The sequence below is a fragment of the Tetranychus urticae genome, chromosome 1 (genome assembly GCF_039701765.1).
Source record: "Tetranychus urticae isolate SD_2017Ah chromosome 1, NJAU_TeUrti_SD_1.0, whole genome shotgun sequence".
NCBI lineage: Eukaryota > Metazoa > Arthropoda > Arachnida > Trombidiformes > Tetranychidae > Tetranychus > Tetranychus urticae.
Genome location: NC_142958.1, coordinates 12,389,867 through 12,408,944, shown reverse-complemented (window position 1 = coordinate 12,408,944; position 19,078 = coordinate 12,389,867). Strand labels below are relative to the sequence as shown.

The window sequence follows — 19,078 nt, the reverse complement described above, 5'->3', positions numbered from 1 at the left end:
TTAATTTGTGATCAATTGTCATTATTGAAGAGCATAAATCAACATTTTTCAGGGTTACAATAATGAAGGAACTGGCAAGCAGACAAACAATTATAACATTATAATCAATTAATAGCACAAAACAAATGCAACTGTGATTTATGAAAGTTAATAGCAAACCTCTTTAATAAAATACTGAATCATAACTAGTCTAATAGTCAACCATTTCATTGTGTCTAGATTGATTCAACAAAAGTTCAATTTTATCTGAAATGATGAAAAAATTGGCAACAATTTTCAGTAAGTCATTAATAAATGAAACCTGATTCAATTACACAAATGTATCTTATATTTTCATCAATTACAGCTGCCTTCATGTTAACCTGGCAAACAGTGAACTGTCAATATTATCCATATAACAACCCTCCAATCGCTCAACCTTTCCAACCTTACCAACCATATCAAACATATCAACCTTATCAACCTTATCCACCTTACCCACCTTACCCGAATCCACAGAGTTACCCATATAACCCTTATAACCCGAATCCAACGAATTACCCGATAATTCCACCAAATACTTATCCAACAAACCCGAACTTCCAAGTTTATCCCAATAACGGTAAGGATAAACTGGCTGATTGAATAAGCTCAACAAACTTATTTTCATTTCCAAAGGATATTGTGCTCCATTGAGTCCTCCAGCTAACGGATTTTTGACTTCGTTTTGTGGCAACACTTATGGCAGTTCATGTACTTTTGCTTGTTCAGCTGGTTATACTTTGTCTGGACAAGCAACGGTCACTTGTTTGGGTAACAATTGGTCAGCAACTATACCCACTTGTGCTGCATCCAGCACTTCAAGTGAGTATTTTGGTTTTTGGGTTTACCAGAAAAACTGTAATTTCACTTCTATGTGAAGCTCTTCTCGAATCTGTGTCGATCAAATTTCATGGAAATGGATCGGAAATTTAATTACAAGAATCCTTCATTCGTGATGATTTTCGTTCTTTAAAAATTATTTATTCATTAGTTAAAATTCAAATTTATTCATTTCATTTTATCAGTAATCATAAACAAAGTAAGAATAATGAAAAGATGTTTATTTCATTTCGTTTCAGGTATCATTGGATACTGGGCCGTTCCAAACAGGTGAGTAAAACGATAAATCTGACAAAACTCAGAAAGGCTGGCAATCAATTACTCTGATTGAGAAAAGGAAAACAATGAAAATCGTTATTGTATGAACATCAAATTTAACTGTTCAATTCAAGTTACCCATTTGCAGGGTCAGCTGCACAATGCGAGAAATGAATTCATGATTTTAGGATTGGTTCGCAGCCAATATCGATATTCACTGATATTAATAAAAATTTTTCAACGTTTTAAATTTTTAAATTCATATTCTGATATAATAAACGTTCAAATTGATGAAATTCACTCTTCTCAACAGAGGATGATAGCCTTTAGCCATTTCTGGTGCGGTCATTTGGTGGTTACATTTACCCATTGAGACAATAATTCAGACAAAACTTGGAAAATATGCAACACTCAGGATTTCATTCATCATTATAATCTCAATCTAACCTAATAAAGATTTGTGTTGTTCAATGCAGCCCTCATTTTCCATGAAAAACTCAAATTCTTGGCCAATAATTGATAATTTAACAATTTGGTTACTTTATTTACCTCAAATATGTCTGAACCGTTCAAAGATTGATTCAAATGCGATTCAAAGATTTCTCTGATCGTCCGTTCTCGAGAAAATCGGGTTCGAAGTTGAAACTTGCAAAGCTTTTTGTACAATTATGGAAACAGATTAGTTCATGAAACTCAAAGTACTGATGTATCTTTTGATGAACACCAGGAAATGTATTCATTTTGAGAAATAGAATTTTTCTCTTTCTGCAAAACAGATTAGTTCGATTTTCAGTTAAACCGATTGCTTTCTGTGACCGTAAGAATTAGCGAGCTGAAACTTATTATTCGCCCATAAAAATTGTTGACTCACATCATGGATCGAATAATTTTATCCATTCATCAACAGTTCTCTTGATTTTGGCCATTGGTCTTAAAACTTTGAGCCTCAGTATTCCGGGAATGGTATCAACTACAATCATCATCATTTGAACACATCCTTTTGAAACTGAAACGCCATTTCTTTGGTCTAACCCGTCACAATTCCGGAATCAGGAGAATGTCTTTTTTCTCCTCTTTTTCTTCTCTTTCTTTTTTCTGTCAAAAGCAGTGGCTGTCGCTCGTCAGGTTCTCGACAGGTTCTGGCGAAACCGAACCTTGTCGTAAAATTTGATGCATTGATTTGATACATTGTATAGAGTGAATCTTCATTATTCAATAAAATACGCTTAAATAAATATCAATAGTCTTCAATCATTTATTAATATTAACCCAAATTACAGCTTAGTCAACTTTAAGTGACAAACCTCGATTCATCCTTTGAGTTACTTGCACGACTTCGGTATCTAATTGGAAGGATACTGAACGTTTAAAACAATTGCCTCTTCTTTTACCATCCAAATCAGATCAATGTTCATTTTATCAGTTTCCATGGATTTGTTGAGTGAGAAGAGATAATCCGATGAGGGAAAGTTAATTGCATTTGCTTTAATTACTGTCATGTTGTTCGCGTATTATCTTTGATTGTTCAACATGGATGAATCGGGAAACTCCAAGCCAAAAGATTCCAAATTTCACTTCATTTCTCGTCTCAAACCAGTTCCAGGAATCGGAATCTTATTCGCTACATTATCGGGAATTTTATTCGCCATAAGCACATCGATGGTAAAATATTTGAACAAAATCAATCCATTTGAGATTCTCTTTTTCAGGTAAGTCATTATATTTTACAAAGTGAACCTAATGATTGTCATTAACGTAATTGAATGGAATCAGGTTGTTGAATGTGCCCGAAACAAGTTCATTTCCAAGTCGAAATCAAAATTTTTAGTTTCTCGAATCCGTTTAATGACATTGGATAAGTAACATCATCAAACAATTTACAACCTTTGAGCACTTGAAGTGCCATTCAAGAAACAATTGCAGGTTTAATTGCTCAATTGTTGTCTCCTGCCTTTGTATCTGCCTAACATGATCGAGTGAAGATACAAAGTATTGTTTACATTCTTATGCTATTGTAATAAAACAATTGAAATTAGCAATTTTCACAGTTTCATTGATTTTTTATTGCATTTGCAAGTCAATCATTAGAGTTTAGTTATAGGAAGAAGAATGAATATCAACCAGTGAAATTAATTTCCATGCATCCATTAATGATGATAGAATTGCATTAAGAAGTTCACTTTGAAAATAAAGTTCCAGTCAATAAACCAGTTAATTGATTTAACAATTAACCTTTTCTTCCAACATGAAATATCATAGATTGATGAACTTTAACGCTTCTTTGTATCTCACAGTACATTCAGGTTCATATTTAATAGATTGAATATGACTAAATATTTCATGTATTATCGCGCTCTATCTGGTAGACTCAAGAAGCTTTTGCCGTCAGTTTTCGGGTTCAATTGGCCGAGAAACTTAATCTTAGACTGAAGACGAAGACGTCAAATTTTATGACAGTAAAAAGGACAGAGTTACAGATGCTCTATTAAACGGGACTTTGAAAAAAGGCTTTCATAAACATTGACAGGCGAAAGGCTAGTAAAGTCTTTATTGCAATAAGTTTGACCTCATCACAGAAGAGTTTTACAATAGAATCTCATGACTCTGAACGTATAATGCTCATATCAATAGATGGAGACAGTTAATCTGTGGATTCATTTCCCTGAATCAATTGCTTCAATAGTAAATGGAATCTTTTCATGCAATGTTCCAGAGCTCAAGCAATTGGGTTAATATCGATTGGAAATGTATTTTTAACTTTAATTGAAAAAGATTGAAAAACTTTATTTCTAGATTACTCGACTATTGCCATTTAAAGCAACAATTTGTTCAAGTTTTTCACACTCCAACTCATTTTTTAGTCTCTACCCTGAAGTGTTGAGTGAATTCGACTTTTAAACAATTTCTATTTCAGTAGATTCTCTTTACAATTTTTATTCATATTAAATTGAAACCAATTGTTGAACCAAATAAAAGCAATTTTGTTAACCTTGCAGATCTGCCGTTCAACTGGTTATCTATTTACTACTCATCTTGTACAAACGAGACAAAATTAAAGGCAGTCGAGATGAGAGGCTCTGCATGTTGATTGATAACCTGATAGGCTTCGCCTTCTTGGGTTTGGGTTATGTAGCCATTCGCCTTATATCACTCGGCGATTCATCGGCCATCATCTTTTCATCATCCGTTTATGCTTCCATCTTTGCTCGCTTCATCCTAGCTGAACCTTGTAACATCATCAGCATACTTTGCATACTCATCGTCATCTCAGGAGTCTTTTTGATCTCCCGACCAACCTTCCTATTTGGCACAACTCACTACTCTTATTCATCCTTTGATCGAACCCTTGGTCTTGCCTTATCCCTAGCTGCCTCTCTATCTGCGGCTCTATACTACGTTCTGTTGAAAAGGATTCGTAAAACATCGACAACCGTTGCAATGTTTTGGTTCTCATCTACTGGTGCGCTCGGCTCTCTGGTCGTGCTTCTTATTCAAGGTCAATTCACAATCGCCTCAACTGCCAAGGAGTGGGTTCTACTCATAACGAATGGATTCGTTGGGACTGCCGGCTTATTTTTACTTGGCTTTGCTCTTAAACTCGAAGACGCTGGACCCGTTTCGCTAGCTCGAACCATAGATATTGTTGGTGCCTTCATTATTCAAATAGCAGTCTTTCACGATCCAGCACCATGGACAAGCATTCTCGGTTCAGTAATTATAATATTTGGTGTCGCCGTTTCAGTGATGAGAAACTACATTCACAATAAAATGGCGAGAATCTCGAAAAAGTCAACATCCAATGAACCAAAAAACATGCAATTAGAAGCTGTAAACTCTTCCCAGCCAATATCGACAATAAGCTCTCAATAATCTAAATATCGAAAAAGAGAAGGATTCCAATTCCATTTCAAAACTCATAATCGTAAATTAAAACAAAAGTGAAAACAGACAAAATTCAAACAAAAACATTCCCAAACTGAACTGTAAAAAGAAATGAACATTTCCATCAACATTTTTCATCCTTTGACTTTTAATGCCTTTTAATAAACCATAAAACAGACTAAAAGAAGATGAAAAAAACTTGATTTTACCAGAAAAAAAAACTTTACTGGTTACTGATGACGAAAAATGGCACATTTTTTCGATGCTTGTAATGAGCAGTAAAAATGTTCAATTGATAATCATTCAACTCCCAACTGGGATTCAGTCTTTTACTGATAATTTAGTGGTTCTCAATGAAATGCTTGCTAAGCATAAAATAACAGTTTTTGTCTGAAGAATCGAGAAAAAAAAGAAACAAATTTTTCTTCCATCAACTTTTTTTTCTTTTCCAATTTCCAATGTTATTGAAACATTTTCATCTCTTTTACCTTCCAACTGTTTCAACTGATTTCCTATTAGCTTGTCATCTCTGAATTTCATGAAAACTAAAAGTGCTGATCATCAAGAGTGAAAATGAATGGCACTCGACTTCATGTTTAAATTGAAGATTAAAATGAAATTGTAAAAGTAACTTTAATTTCTCGAACATTTACATTTGCTGATTGCTAAATTGTTTAATCAATTGTCTCGATGTAATTGACTCTCAATCTTTACACTCAACAAATTAACTCTTTGAGTTGTCAAATTGTTGCAAACAAATCGAATCAATGAGAATTGAGATTTATCTGTTGACTTTTTGCTTTGTTCAACATTCACAAAGCTTTTGCATTGGTAAGCAAATGTAAAGTTAATAATGATGTTGAAGGAAAAAGATTCAACTAAATTGTCACTTTTCAACAAATTAACAAATTGCTTTGGAATAAAAAAGAAAAGAAGATTTCGAAATGTTTTATAACTGCGATTTATTAGCCATGCAAACACCCAGAACTGGTTCCATGGTTTAACCAGTCAAGTCTATTAATTCAATGAGTTGATTCGAAACACTTTATCACTGAAAGTTCAAAGATGCATGTCACTGGTAAACCAATAAACATCAATAAATCAAAAGGAACCAAATCGATGATTGCAAGTCGAACTTTTTTCTCTCGATTGTAACCTAGCAAAGTGAATGTCCAAAATTGAAACTCAATGTTCGATCATAACTTTTAGGTGCTTTTCTCGTTCTTTTTTCAGGAGCAAAATCTTTTCTTTCAACAGAAAGGGCAATATTTTACAGAAAAGTATTGAGATGAGAAAATGATGACTGGGAGGGAAAATGGTAACCTCGATGTGTGATGTTATTGAAACGAGATTAAAGACAAAAGTCGAAATTTTTGTACATTCAGAATGTTCCATTGATGCGCATGATTTTCATGATAAACATTCCCAAAGTTTCTTGTGAATCTTCATCTTCATCTTTTCCCTTCATTCACTTGTTCAATTTGACGTTATTATTTGAAAAGCTTTTCATGATGAATTTTCTCTTCTTTTTTCGCTTCAATTTTTCTCCTCATTTTCACATGAACATGGTTCATTGTAAACAAATTGTTCACACTTTTAATTAAACGAAATAATTCGATTCCTTCCAATCATTTTTCATCTCAAATTCAGTCTCAACTTAACTCAATTTCATCATTTGTGCTTCAATTGTGAGTTGACAATCAACAGTCAAGAAAAGATGAAAACTTTCGTTCTTACAAATGTGAACTTCATTCTGTTCAAATTAACTTTGCCTGATTACACGTTTCGTTTACCATGGTTATTCATCGAATCACTGGTTAAATGAACATTATTCAATCGATGGATTGAAATGAATTCAAAGTGTAAAGAAGATTAAAGTTTGATTGAAAATTTGTTATGAATTGAGAGAAGAAAAAGTTGCGTCTTTTTTCGTTTGCCTTACAATTCCTTCTGTTCCTTGCCTGTTTCGATATGAATGAAACCATGATAAACATTTCTGTTCTTCGGGAAACCCTTGATTCAGTTAGAGATCACTCGGCTAATCAGGTCACCAATGTCAACTTTAATCAGTTTGTTTCTTCGTTGAGAAGAGAATCCATTCTGGAGATTGTTTTATACTCATTGCTCTTTGTTTCTGGTGCCATTGGAAATTTATGGGTTTTCTTTAAGCAACGACAAAAGTGTCAACGCGATGCAAGGATCAACTATCTTCTTCGTCACCTCAACTATGCCGATATATTGGTCATCTTTGGTACCATTTTGATTGAGATCATTTGGAGGATCACAGTCTATTGGCATGGAGGTGAAATTTTGTGTAAACTTGTTCAAACCTTCAGGATATTTGGTGTCTACCTATCTTCCATCATGCTCATCTGTATTTCAGTTGATCGATACTTTGTTTTCGTCCATCCGTTAAGCTTCATCAATCGAGAGAAGCGCAAAAAGATACTGATCCATGCCTCGTACGTGGTCAGTGCAGTATCAGCTTTGCCTCAAGTAAGTTCAATCCAATGATCAGTAGAAGCTTGGAATCACTTTGTTGATCAAAATGCAGACTATTTACTCATAAGTGGCCCAACGGTAAGACAATAGTAAACATTGCTTAAAGGTAGACATTCAAATTCCAGTCTAGACGTGATAAAATCTCATTCACCCAACTCCCAATCGAATGCTAGAGTTTAGTCTTTCCATGCTAGACTTGGACAAAACTGCCGATTCAACTAACAATGCATTTAAACTTTGTCAATGCTAGAAAGTGTCAATAATAAGCTATGTTTATCACGATTTGCAAACTTGACTGATGATCGAATCAATTGAAAGATTGAACGGACGAAAACACTAATTAACTGCCTGACTAAACAACCGCAAATTAATTCAACCTTTTCTTGTAAAGTTTAGAATTGGGTGAAAGAAGAAAACTTGAAAAGTGTTTTCTCTGCATTCAAACAGCAACCATGAGCCTTTCATCATAAATAAACATTTTCATTCAACTTTTAAAATTCAAAGAAAAGTTCAAATTGAAATGCAATCATTTCTGATGAACCTCTAACAACTAACTGAAAGAATCGATTTTGAAGTCTTTGTTAAAGCTTTTGAATCTTGAACTTCGAATAAAGAAGGTAAAAATTTCTTTCTCTTCACCAAACGAAGTGATTAATAAGCATTTAAATGTTAAATTACATTGTAAATCCGAGAAAATCTGAAAGTCTCTTTTCATTTGTCTTGAAGTTCCTATTGGCTATGAAAATGAAATGTCATGCTTTGAATGTTGACAAGCGTCAAATGTATCACTTTTAATAAACTGAATAAACCATGAATCGAAAGGAAACTGACAAATTTATATTCAGCAAAATATTGTGACAAGTCATGGAATTGAAATTATTGCAAAATGTAATGATAATGAGAAACAATTTTACGCAATAAAACGTAATAATACATAAAAGATGATTAATAATTTGATGCAACTTTTATAACAATTGATGGCCCAGATATTTGCCTTCATGTTTCATTCCGTTGTTCATTTGGTCAAAGAAGATATTCCCAGTTCATAGGCTTTCATTATAACATGGAACCAAAAATTGTTCATTCGCTTCTTTTTATTTCTTAATATAATAATACTGTTAGCCTTTTCCTTTTACAATTGATAACTTTCATGGTTTGTCACCTTTTCATGGGTTTACCTTGAAAAGCGAGTTGCATTTGTATTCTGAAGTTAAACATTATTAATTTAGATGATGTTCCAGGTTCCATGAAAGTTCTCTTAATTTTACGTTCCAATCCATTTCAATGTTTTGTCGCACAAAATTGACTTCATGTTCATAAGCTTTGCTCTTGTTTAGTATTTCATTCACGACCCTTCAACTTATTCAATCAACAATTGACCGTAACAACGAGAAAAGAGCATTTAGAATTTCAAATTTCAATTCCTTTCCATTGCATGATATTACAATCAGTGAGAGAAGGACAATTTAAAGTGGAAAAAGCAGATTAAATAAAAGATCAGAAACCGCAAATTGACATGGATTTGTAGCAAATATTGAGACAGAATAAAGTTTCTCCTGAAAATGTAACCTTTGTTAGGATTAAATCAACTCTAGTCTTGAGTTGTAACTATTGTGTTCATATTTCTGAATCAGTTTTGTATCAATTCAGAGTATTGTTACAAGCTGTGAAATAATCCATTGATGTTCATCAAATTTTGAGTTAAATCTTGACTTTTGAAACTCTTCACTAATACTTTAATACTTTACTTTGCAATAAAAAGCTTGTTAAAATGGTGAAATCAATTTTAATCGCTGTTGTACCAATAATGTACCTTTCGTTCACATTGTTAAACTAAGGATTTTAATGAAATCTAACGTCTTTTCCTGACGAAATAAGCAATCAAAAACTTAGACGACAAACAAATATTGAGGTTCGATGTTATTATTGCTAAAAGGAGTTTACATAAACATCTTGTTATAATTAGTTCGTTGATGAAGTAAGAAATTATATAAAGGTTTTGGATAATTATGCTTGATCAAGTGTAAATAAATGTTCAAAACACTAAATATAAACAGATTGAATGCTTTTGTATCAATACGTACAAAACAAACATGCAAAAGCTTCCAATAAGTCCACAAAAACCGCAAACGAATTGTTAAACCTGGATATTTGGATTTCAATGCAATTGAAAGTCAAACAATCATTAGAGAGGTTCAGAGAGACCAATACTTGGCTCTTTCCCGTAAACTGTGTTCAATCCAATTCTTACAATTAAATCCTTCATATTGAATGGGGAATATTTGCCGAATTGATAAACTTCTTTTCCATATTTGCAAAAGAATATAAAACTTTTCTGAAGATTGAATTCTGCAAAGAGTTGGCTTCCCATTGCGATCTATTGATTAACTAAACTTTCTTATTATTATTGCATGCTTTGAAAACTAGAAAAAGATGAACACTTTTCATTCCAACATTTTCGTATTACTTTACAAGCGTTTGAATGATGGGATTTTGATGCATTTTTAGTTTCGTTTGATTCCTTTGTTGACAATTTTTATGTTTATTGACGATCAATGCAATTGAAACTTAATGGTTTAAATAGCGACTAAAATTAGGAATAAAGATGGAAAACTGTTTCGACTTTATTCGTTTTCAATATTTCACTTTTGGCATCATTAGAATTAGATTATTTCTTTGCTTCTCTTGATCTTTTCTTAACGTTTCCATGATATTTAGCATTGAAATGAAGAAAAATGTTAACTTGATAAACATGAAATGCAAACAAGAAAAGGTATATTTAGATACACTTTGAGATTCATTTTTACCTCTTTCAATGTTTACAAATGATTTTCAAATTTCTCTTTCCGTTGATTTATTTACTTTCAGAATGTAGTTTTGATTATCTGAGTATTCTGTTGCTCATCTCATAACTCATGGAGAATAATAAAAGAGTCAAAAACATTAAATAAACACAATCAATCAAGATGATATACATTATAATATTTTGAATAGAAAATTGTTTCACCTTTTTACACACTTTTATCCAGCATTCAACAAATAATCTGAACAAAGGAAAACAACTCAAACTTATCAAATAGAACATTAATGTTTCATTTTCATGATTCTTTCACTATTCATTTCTGAATAATGATTTAAAAGGTTCATTTTCCAATCAATTAATTGGTTTCCATAATCTTTACTTAGCGTTCATCTTATTAATATTTACTTTCCTCGAAATGCCTTTACAGTCGTAAAAACTTCGCAAGTCTAAAGTTGAAAATTGTAAGCAAATTGATTAATGACTTTGACTCGATTCTTTCGTGAAAACAAGATTTGTTCATATCAAGAGACTGACCATAAAAAGGCTCAGACGAAAGGTCAAAGAGTTACTATTTCAATCAATTTCAATGTTAGCCAAAAATCAAAAGTCAAGTGTGTTATCCAAGCCATTGATGGAGTTGATAAAATCCATTATTCGCTATTCCATTGAAAGATTCTGTGAAAAGTAATCCTTTCCAGGAAAAGAGAACAACAGGAAAAAAGTTAAACATATTCGATGTTATTGCCATTTCTATGCATTTGGATAACTTTCAAATCCCAGAAAATGTTACAAGACAAGTTGACGTTTGAATGCAAATTGAAAATAATGTTTGCTCCAAAAACTTTTCCAAAGTTGGACATTTGTTTCACCTAAAGTTCCTAATCAGACTTGCAATTGCTAATTATACAGACTGTAAAATCTAAAGAATCTAAAATCGAGAATCTAAATTTCTTTTTTCATTGGAACCAGGAAAGAAAAGTTGATCATTTGAAAGTTTTTTGGTGAAAGTAAGATGTTGATGCAATGTTGACCGAGTTTCATCGAATAATAGAGATTTTAGTTTCTTATTTTTCATGGAAATTGAATTTCCTTTTGGTAACCTTATAAATTTAATGATACGATCTCAGCCTGAAGGTATAACTCGATTTGAAACAGTCATTTATCGAAACTATAACAACATTTCTTTAGCCGTTAAAGTGACCAAACATTAGAGTTGCCATTTTGTTGCAATTATCGAGTTACCAACACTTGTTCAATTAGAAAATGATTTTCTTCTTCTGTTGAGAGGAAAAGTAAAGTAGGTTTATGTTGCCATTTAAACTGCATTCAATTTCCATGTTAAATGAGGTTTGAACAATGAGAACAATGAATAATTCCGTTAAACTCTGAGAAGCTACTTATCATGAAGAAGGCGCAAAGCACTTAATCTGATCATTACCGGTTTAGATTAAGCCTTTTTCCAGATTAGTTTGCAAACTCGGCAAATCGCACTTTTCAAATGTTCATTTGTTCAAAGCAAATTGGTCGATTAAGATTGAATTAAACCAATTGTTTAACTGATTACAACAAGAAATTCAATTACAACATGAACCAGAGCATGTAATTGTCGAAAACAGTAAAATCTCATTTCATTATCATTTATGGATTCACAGTAATATCTTTCAATGGCAACAATTAGAGCTCACGATTACCAGAATATGGAAAATCCATGAAAAATGTTTGCATAATTAAACTTAATCACTTTGACGAAAAAAGCAAAACTTGGAAAAAAAAGTTCTACAAGAGCGGAAAACAATTAGACAATTAATTATTGCTAATCTTTTGTCATTAATTAATGTTATTAATTGCATTCGAAAAAAGATTGAAGAGATTTTCGGTTAAAATAAATGATTAGTTTTACCAATGAAACCATTCATTGAATTTGGTTAATCTTCAAGTGAGAAACAAATGAAATTTACATTTTTCAATGTTGAACAAACATTTCAACGTTCAGATCAGTGAACCTTAAACTTATTTAATATTATTTTGATCGTTTCTGTCAACAGAATATGAATAAATTGATAGAACATTTTTCCATTAATAAATTGAAATTGTGTTTATTCGAGAAAAAAGAAAATCGAAAAGAAATGTTTCTAATAGTTTTTAAATAACGATGAAAAGATGAACCCATTTACATGTAATTTAGTGACGTTGGTGACGTTTATTGAAACTTCATTATTCTCCTCAGATTATCGTGATTGATCGGGATTATTATTTTCTCTGTTCCATTGGAACTTTGATGATGTTATTAAAGATATTAATGATGATTAAATGTATTATCCATCGTCATTTATAATGAGACCTTTTCTTGTGTCTCTTCACTTGACCAACAACATTAATAACATCAATTGGTTTGATTGAGTTAATGACCATAATAATGGAATCAAATTTACCATCGAACCTGTTTCTCACCAGTTTCCTTAATCGCTCATCATTTACTTGTTGGACATGAATTTGGTTAGATTGAGGTTCGATTTTTTGGAGAACATCAAAACTCTTTTGATTCAATTTTATTGTCTTCTAAGGTTCACTTTCACTTGAAAATTGAATCACGAAAAGATTGAAAGATGAAGGGAATCTTGTGAACCATTTGTTGCAGCTTCTAATGAGTTCAGTTGTCCAGTCAATTATTCATGGGAAAACGTGCTCAATTGGTGGGTAAATTGATTACAAACTGAAAAGGATAGCGTTGAAATTTGACCGATGAAAAGTTTGTTGAATTCAATTGAACCAATTCTAGTGATTACATTGCGAGTCGAGTGATTTCTCATCACGTTAATGGAAATAATGGAAGTAATGACTTCTTTATCGTCAAGTTACTCCATGAAAAGTTGGACAAGTTATTCTAATTGAATAACTTTTGATTTAGTAAAATGTTGAAAGTTTCGTTCCTTCAGCAACTGTGAATGCGTTGCGGTGAAACTCGATTCTCTAATTGTAATCTAATCTAATTAAAGGTTTGTCATGAAAACTCAACTTGGAGTTTCTTCTGTTTTCCTCTATTTAAGCAATTGCATTTCTTTAGATTACTTCATGAAGAAACTGTTATTAGCTTTGAATAGCTCAAAATGAGTGACACTCATTTATTAAAGTTCATATTGACTTATTTTTATTGACTTTTTTGTTCATTTTTCCTGTCAACAGTTTCTTATTAAATGTTCAACAAACTTTCAATGTCTTCGTCTGTAAATATGACTTTTACAATCAACTGTAAGCTTAATATTATTAATATATCCAAAATGGATAACTCTTTAGACGTTGATATATAAGTTTTTTACAATTTTTAGATTTCTCCATTTCTCTTTGGAAGTATGCTTGATGACCTGTTGGAAGTTTCAGCTTTTCAGTCGGATTGTTCAGTTCAAAGGTGACAATAATCACTAGAAGAAGTTTTCAAGTTTAGAGACTTTCTTCTTTTTTCAATCTTGATATGCAAACCATTCAGACGTGAGGTTATCAGCCTTATTTGGTTAACATTGAAAAATGTTAACTTTGCTTTTCTTGAATGGAAGCCAAGAGAGGAAAATATATCCTGTCTCATTGCATCTCACTTGGAATGCTGCTTGTTACTGGGAAGGTTTAGGTTAGGAATAACACTTATTCATATTGAAACTTGGCGCATTCAGAGTTACTGTTTATTCAAACGAAAGTGAAAGATAATAAAGTTATATCAATTGAAAAGTTGTGCAATATTATAACTTATTCAGTTGATTTTTGAGAAAGTTTCGTAAAAAAATCTTCTTTTTCACTATTTCTTCATTGTTTCAGCGAACTAATTTGAAAGTCATTTTTGTTTCCAATTTCAACTTGAAATAATATTTCGTTTCAAATTAATGTTGGCCAATTCGGGGATCAATTTAATGGTCAACTGTTGTTGTTTACAAAAAGGTCTTTTATCTGATATTTGATAATGTTTCATGAGAGACAGACAGGTAGACAAGTAAATAACGTTTCAAAAGAAAGGAAATTGAACGAAAAAGGAAAACAAGTTTCTCTTCCAACGATTGGAGATGAATTCATTGAAATTTTGTTGTTTATCTTATTTCAATATTTTGTAGTTGGGAAATAGTTTGGACGAAAACAAAAACTAATCATTTCTGTAGGCAAATGAAATTTTAGATGCCCAGTTGAGCTTGATGTTTCATGAATAAAATCAGTCAACTGACTAAATGTTCATGCTCTGGGTAAACCTTGGAAATGTTTTCTTCTCTCAAGTCTAGCCAATAGCTCTTTGTATTCATGAAAGCCATTTGCTGTTCCAAAAATGATTGACTTTTACTTGGAAAAGAGAAAGAAAATTAAGAAGTGAAAAGTATCAATGAATATTTTCTTTGAGATATTGATAGAAGCTGGAAAAAAGTGTTTCTGACCAGAAAAGAGATAAAAAGAAAAGCATTAAAACGAAAGGAAAAAGAAACTTTTTACTCCCAGTTACTTGGAGTAAATCTTATCTGTTACTTTCTTCACTCCCTGATTAAGCAGTAATAATAAGGTTTTATTCTGAAGGGACAAATTAGGCTTTACTAAAGGAAATGCTTGAACCTGAGAGAGGAAAAGAAGTGGGATAATAAGACAGGCAAAGAACATGATACTGTTCATAATGTGAATCATGAAGATAATGATGATGAAAACATTGTAATCATTGGTAAAGAACGCTTGATAAATGAGTGAAAATATTTTTCCTCTTTTCTTCACCTTTCGCTTTTAGACTGTCTACAAGTCTATTTACAGGTCAAACTTGTCCAGTCAAATGTCCACATTCAAGAAATGAACAAAAATCGATTTTCGAATAATGATGAATCAAGAATTTCCAAGTCGAACTAAATAAGAAAAAAAGAACAATTTCCTGGAATAAAATAGAAAATTGCGTGAATTTTAAATGTTCAACAGATTGAATCGACCTTCGCATTGAATTGAATTGAAATCGACAAAAAATTCTTTTCGTTTTTACATGGTTTTTAAATCTATTTACCGGTCTAACTTGTCCAATCGTTTGTCCCAACTCGAGAAATGAAAATTTTCGAACAATGATAAATCATGAATTTCCAAGTCGAATTGAATAATTGTAATTTCCTGAAATGAAATGGAAAATTGCGTGAAATTCGAAGTGATCAACAGATGGGTCAAATCGGCCTTCGAATTGATTTCAATCGAAATGGACAAAAATATTTATTCTTCAAGAGACGACCATTTTGTCCAGTTCTGTGGAATGATTTATCGCCTTAAATTGTTTGCTTATTATTCATTTATAAGGTTGATGGAAGCTACAAGAAACTGGATAAAATGTAATTGCAGTTTCTTTCCTTGAACAGATTCCATTCATTTTAAGGTTCATTCTGGTTTCTCTGAAAATCTCTTCATTTCTCATAATGATAGGAACAGGGAACAAAAAAGTGTGCTCAACAAAAGGGAAAACATGATAAAAGATTTATCCATATTTTCTGGTTTCCCATTCACAATGGAAGAAGGGAAAAAAATATCATTACGAATGTTTCTCATTTCAGTTCTGATTTACAGTTATTTTATACATTTTTATGCTTTTCACGATAAAACTTAATGTTGATGCAAAGATACAACTCATGTTCAGATTGTTGCACCTTTGATTGCATTTCAAATGTTCATCAAGCTTCTTATTTACTTTGATTTCAACTCTTTTTATTAAACTTTTCATTATCATCATCATTATATTCATCATCCTTTGAGAAATGAATTTTACCACTTTTTGTACTTCTTTCCTCATTACTTACCTGATGAACAAATAATAAATAAATACAAGTTTATGCATTTTTAACTAACTTTGTCAAAATGAAAAATGAAAATAATAACATTTTGTTAGCATCAATTTACATCTTAACTGGGTTAACATGAAAAAAGTCAAAAACAAAGCAAAGGGAATGAAAAAAGTTTCATTATTTTACAAGATTCTTGATAAGAATAGCGTTTAGAGTTTTCCATCTTTTTCCCTTTTCTCCATGAAATGCTGATAAATATTCTTGAAATGTAAATGAAAATTTTCAATAAATTTGAAATCACTTTCGATTCTGAAATGGAAAAAGTCTTCATGAGGACGAAATTTTCCATGAATAAAACCATTCTTTATGAATAACAGAGAAAAATGAATCTTTTTTTCTAACATTTCCAATGTTCTGTCGATTGTAAAGTTTATCTTTCAAATTTGCTCATCATTTACATGATAAAATAGAAATTACGAGACGGAAAAATGTTGAAACATTCATCTGGAGGAAATTGAAGAAAACAATGAAAAGTAAATTTATTATTCAACACATTTCCAGGCTAATCATTTGAGTCAACAAAATTTCATGAAAAGTTCTGTTGAGCAACATTTTCATAGCTTTCATAAACTTATAATTTACTCCAATTCACATTTCCAAATATTTTTCACCCAACATTATCTTCCATCGTAATGCTCATTATAACGTCAATATCAGACAATAACTGGTCAAGTTCATTCTTTATTCTCATATTTCTTGTTCAACATTTTCCTTGGAATACTCGTTATATTTATTGTTGTTTACGATATTAAAGTTCACATAATAAAAGAAACGAGGAAAAGAGCGAAATATCAAAATGGTTAATATGAGATTCGAGGTTCGAAACTGCATTTGAAAGTGACTTTAAAGGAACAGTTTTCAAGAATATTAAATGTTATAGAGTTCTGTAACTGGCAGGGAAAAGGGTAATGAGAAGAGATAAAGTTCTGAGTTTTCTCCTCCATTCGATTACGTGCCAACTTGGTAAACATTTGATGCTAAGATTAGCGATAATATGATGCAATAAAAGAAATATTTTGTTCTTATTTTTATCGCATTCCGTTTCATGAAATGTTATTGCAGCTGATAATAGTAATAAAAGGTAAAGTGATTGAAATTGGAAACATTATGAGAATGAACAGAAAGTGAAACAATATCATTTTGTTTACTGGCAATCATATTCACTGGTCACTTCATCATAATATTTGCTTTCAACTTTTCAATCTTTTTGTTCACATTTTGATAAACGATAACTTTCGTCAGCAAAATTGGATAATAAATTATGCTTTTTTGTGGCAAGTTTTCACACTTTTATTTTCCATACTTTTCTCTCCTTTAATGCTCGTATTTGTTCAGCTAATGATCTGTGTGATGACATTTGGAAAATAATTGCATGTAATGTGTTTGTCGAGTAATTTTGTTGGCACTAAATGAGAATTGAAATCATTTTTCATGAAACCAGATTGAGTTCAACTTTTTCTTTGAGAAAAAGAACTTTAAATTTGGTCATTTCGAAAGTCCTTAAGATGACTTAACGATCTTTTGCATTACCGTACTTAGTTGTGACACAAATGATCGTTAAAAATCTCAAGAGGAATCGAGTTAAATTCGTTGTTTAAACTTCAATTTCATCAATCTTTGCTCAATCAATGGCTTCTTTTATCATTAGCTTTCAGTTGTTACCTGAAGCATTTTTTAATATCGCATTGGACAGGAATTATTACATAACTTGCATTCAAGCTGAAAAACCAGTTTTGGGGCTCAAGCAAGCGCGATTGAAAATTTAATGATGTTCTGAGCTCTTTCATTTTCTATTTTCAATCAACATTGTCTGGCAATTTTGCATCGACTTTTCGTGCTGTAATAAAGTGACTGGAAGTAGTAAGGAAAAGTCTGGAACAGAGACATAACGGTTTTACTGGGCCAAAACAGATTTTCTAGGCCAGTCCACTCTGGGAAAAAGTCGGGATCTAGACCAAAATAAATTGTCACTTCTAAGACAAAATTAAGTAATTTTTTCGCGCGAGTCACCCTTTCCCACGCTTAATTGAAACTAAGTAAATGTTTTTTTTCAAAGTGAATAAAAACAAACAAGATGGTTAAAATTAAATGAAATTGATTAAATTTTCAAATATTTCTAAGATTTTTTCTTCGGGAACTTTGGTTATTCTTTGTGTTCTTTCAAACAATATTGTGCAAATGATAGCTCTTTGCCATCCAATATTCCCAGCTTAGTCTTTAATTGCAAATTTTCTGCATATAACCTTTCAGCTTTAGCAGCTTCAATATTTAATAATTTATCCATCCTTATCATCCCGTCTTTCGATTCTTTTACCAGTTTGGCACTTTTGTATTTAATGCTATCTTTACAAACTTGGTGCAAAGTTTGCTCAACAACGTATTTTACAAAATTTTTATGTTGGTCCGGTATTCCAGCATACATTTCCATACTTTTTATGATTGTTTCGATTTTGCCTGCAATTGGCGATGGTTTCTCTAATGATGTAAATAAATTGAATACTTCGGTAGCTGGCGATGATGATGATGATGGTGTTGGTTCCATAATGCTACCAGTATTTCAACTGCCCAATTTCAGAATAGATGACGAATTAACAAAAGATAGCCAAATGCTGTCATTTAGCCTTTCATGTTATAAAAAGATTATGACATTTAGCTACATCATTTAGTCGTGGTAAATAGCTTGAAAGATAACTCGAACATGTACCGGATACAGTTATTTAGAGCTTATGCAAGGGTGCATCAGTTCACGAAATAAAACGTTGGATCATTCATTTTTTTGCATTTTTTTCGGAATAATACAATATTACAATATAAAGTATGTTACAATGTATCTGATCAAGATTATCCCGTTCAAGTAGCAGCAAATGATTAAAAAATACTATCGAGGTTATTTAATTTGATTTAAGATTTAGGTTGAGTTTAGTTACTGTCACCGTAAATA

General features: G+C 31.7%; 3 protein-coding genes across 3 annotated transcripts in view; all 3 read left to right on the top strand.

The window, feature by feature from the left end:
* The first annotated feature begins 112 nt into the window (after nucleotides 1-112).
* Nucleotides 113-1,594, top strand: LOC107361005 (uncharacterized). The gene is made up of 5 exons (XM_015927722.3): nucleotides 113-279; nucleotides 347-601; nucleotides 658-843; nucleotides 1,101-1,131; nucleotides 1,433-1,594. Exons 1-5 carry the CDS (start codon nucleotides 252-254, stop codon nucleotides 1,437-1,439), a joined length of 507 nt encoding a protein of 168 aa, XP_015783208.2. The 5' UTR covers nucleotides 113-251; the 3' UTR covers nucleotides 1,440-1,594.
* A 1,026-nt stretch (nucleotides 1,595-2,620) lies between these two features.
* On the top strand, nucleotides 2,621-5,136 carry LOC107360969 (solute carrier family 35 member G1). Its single transcript, XM_015927685.3, has 2 exons — nucleotides 2,621-2,828; nucleotides 4,116-5,136. The coding sequence occupies exons 1-2, from the start codon at nucleotides 2,650-2,652 to the stop codon at nucleotides 4,987-4,989; spliced, it is 1,053 nt and encodes a 350-aa protein (XP_015783171.2). The 5' UTR covers nucleotides 2,621-2,649; the 3' UTR covers nucleotides 4,990-5,136.
* Nucleotides 5,137-6,467: 1,331 nt separating this feature from the next.
* LOC107361195 (adipokinetic hormone/corazonin-related peptide receptor variant I) overlaps nucleotides 6,468-19,078 on the top strand; it is a 28,253-nt gene continuing 15,642 nt past the window's right edge. Inside the window, exon 1 of the mRNA XM_015927955.3 lies at nucleotides 6,468-7,497. Coding sequence (XP_015783441.1) covers nucleotides 6,973-7,497 — 525 coding nt within the window. The 5' untranslated portion in view covers nucleotides 6,468-6,972. The remainder of the gene's footprint in view (nucleotides 7,498-19,078) is intronic.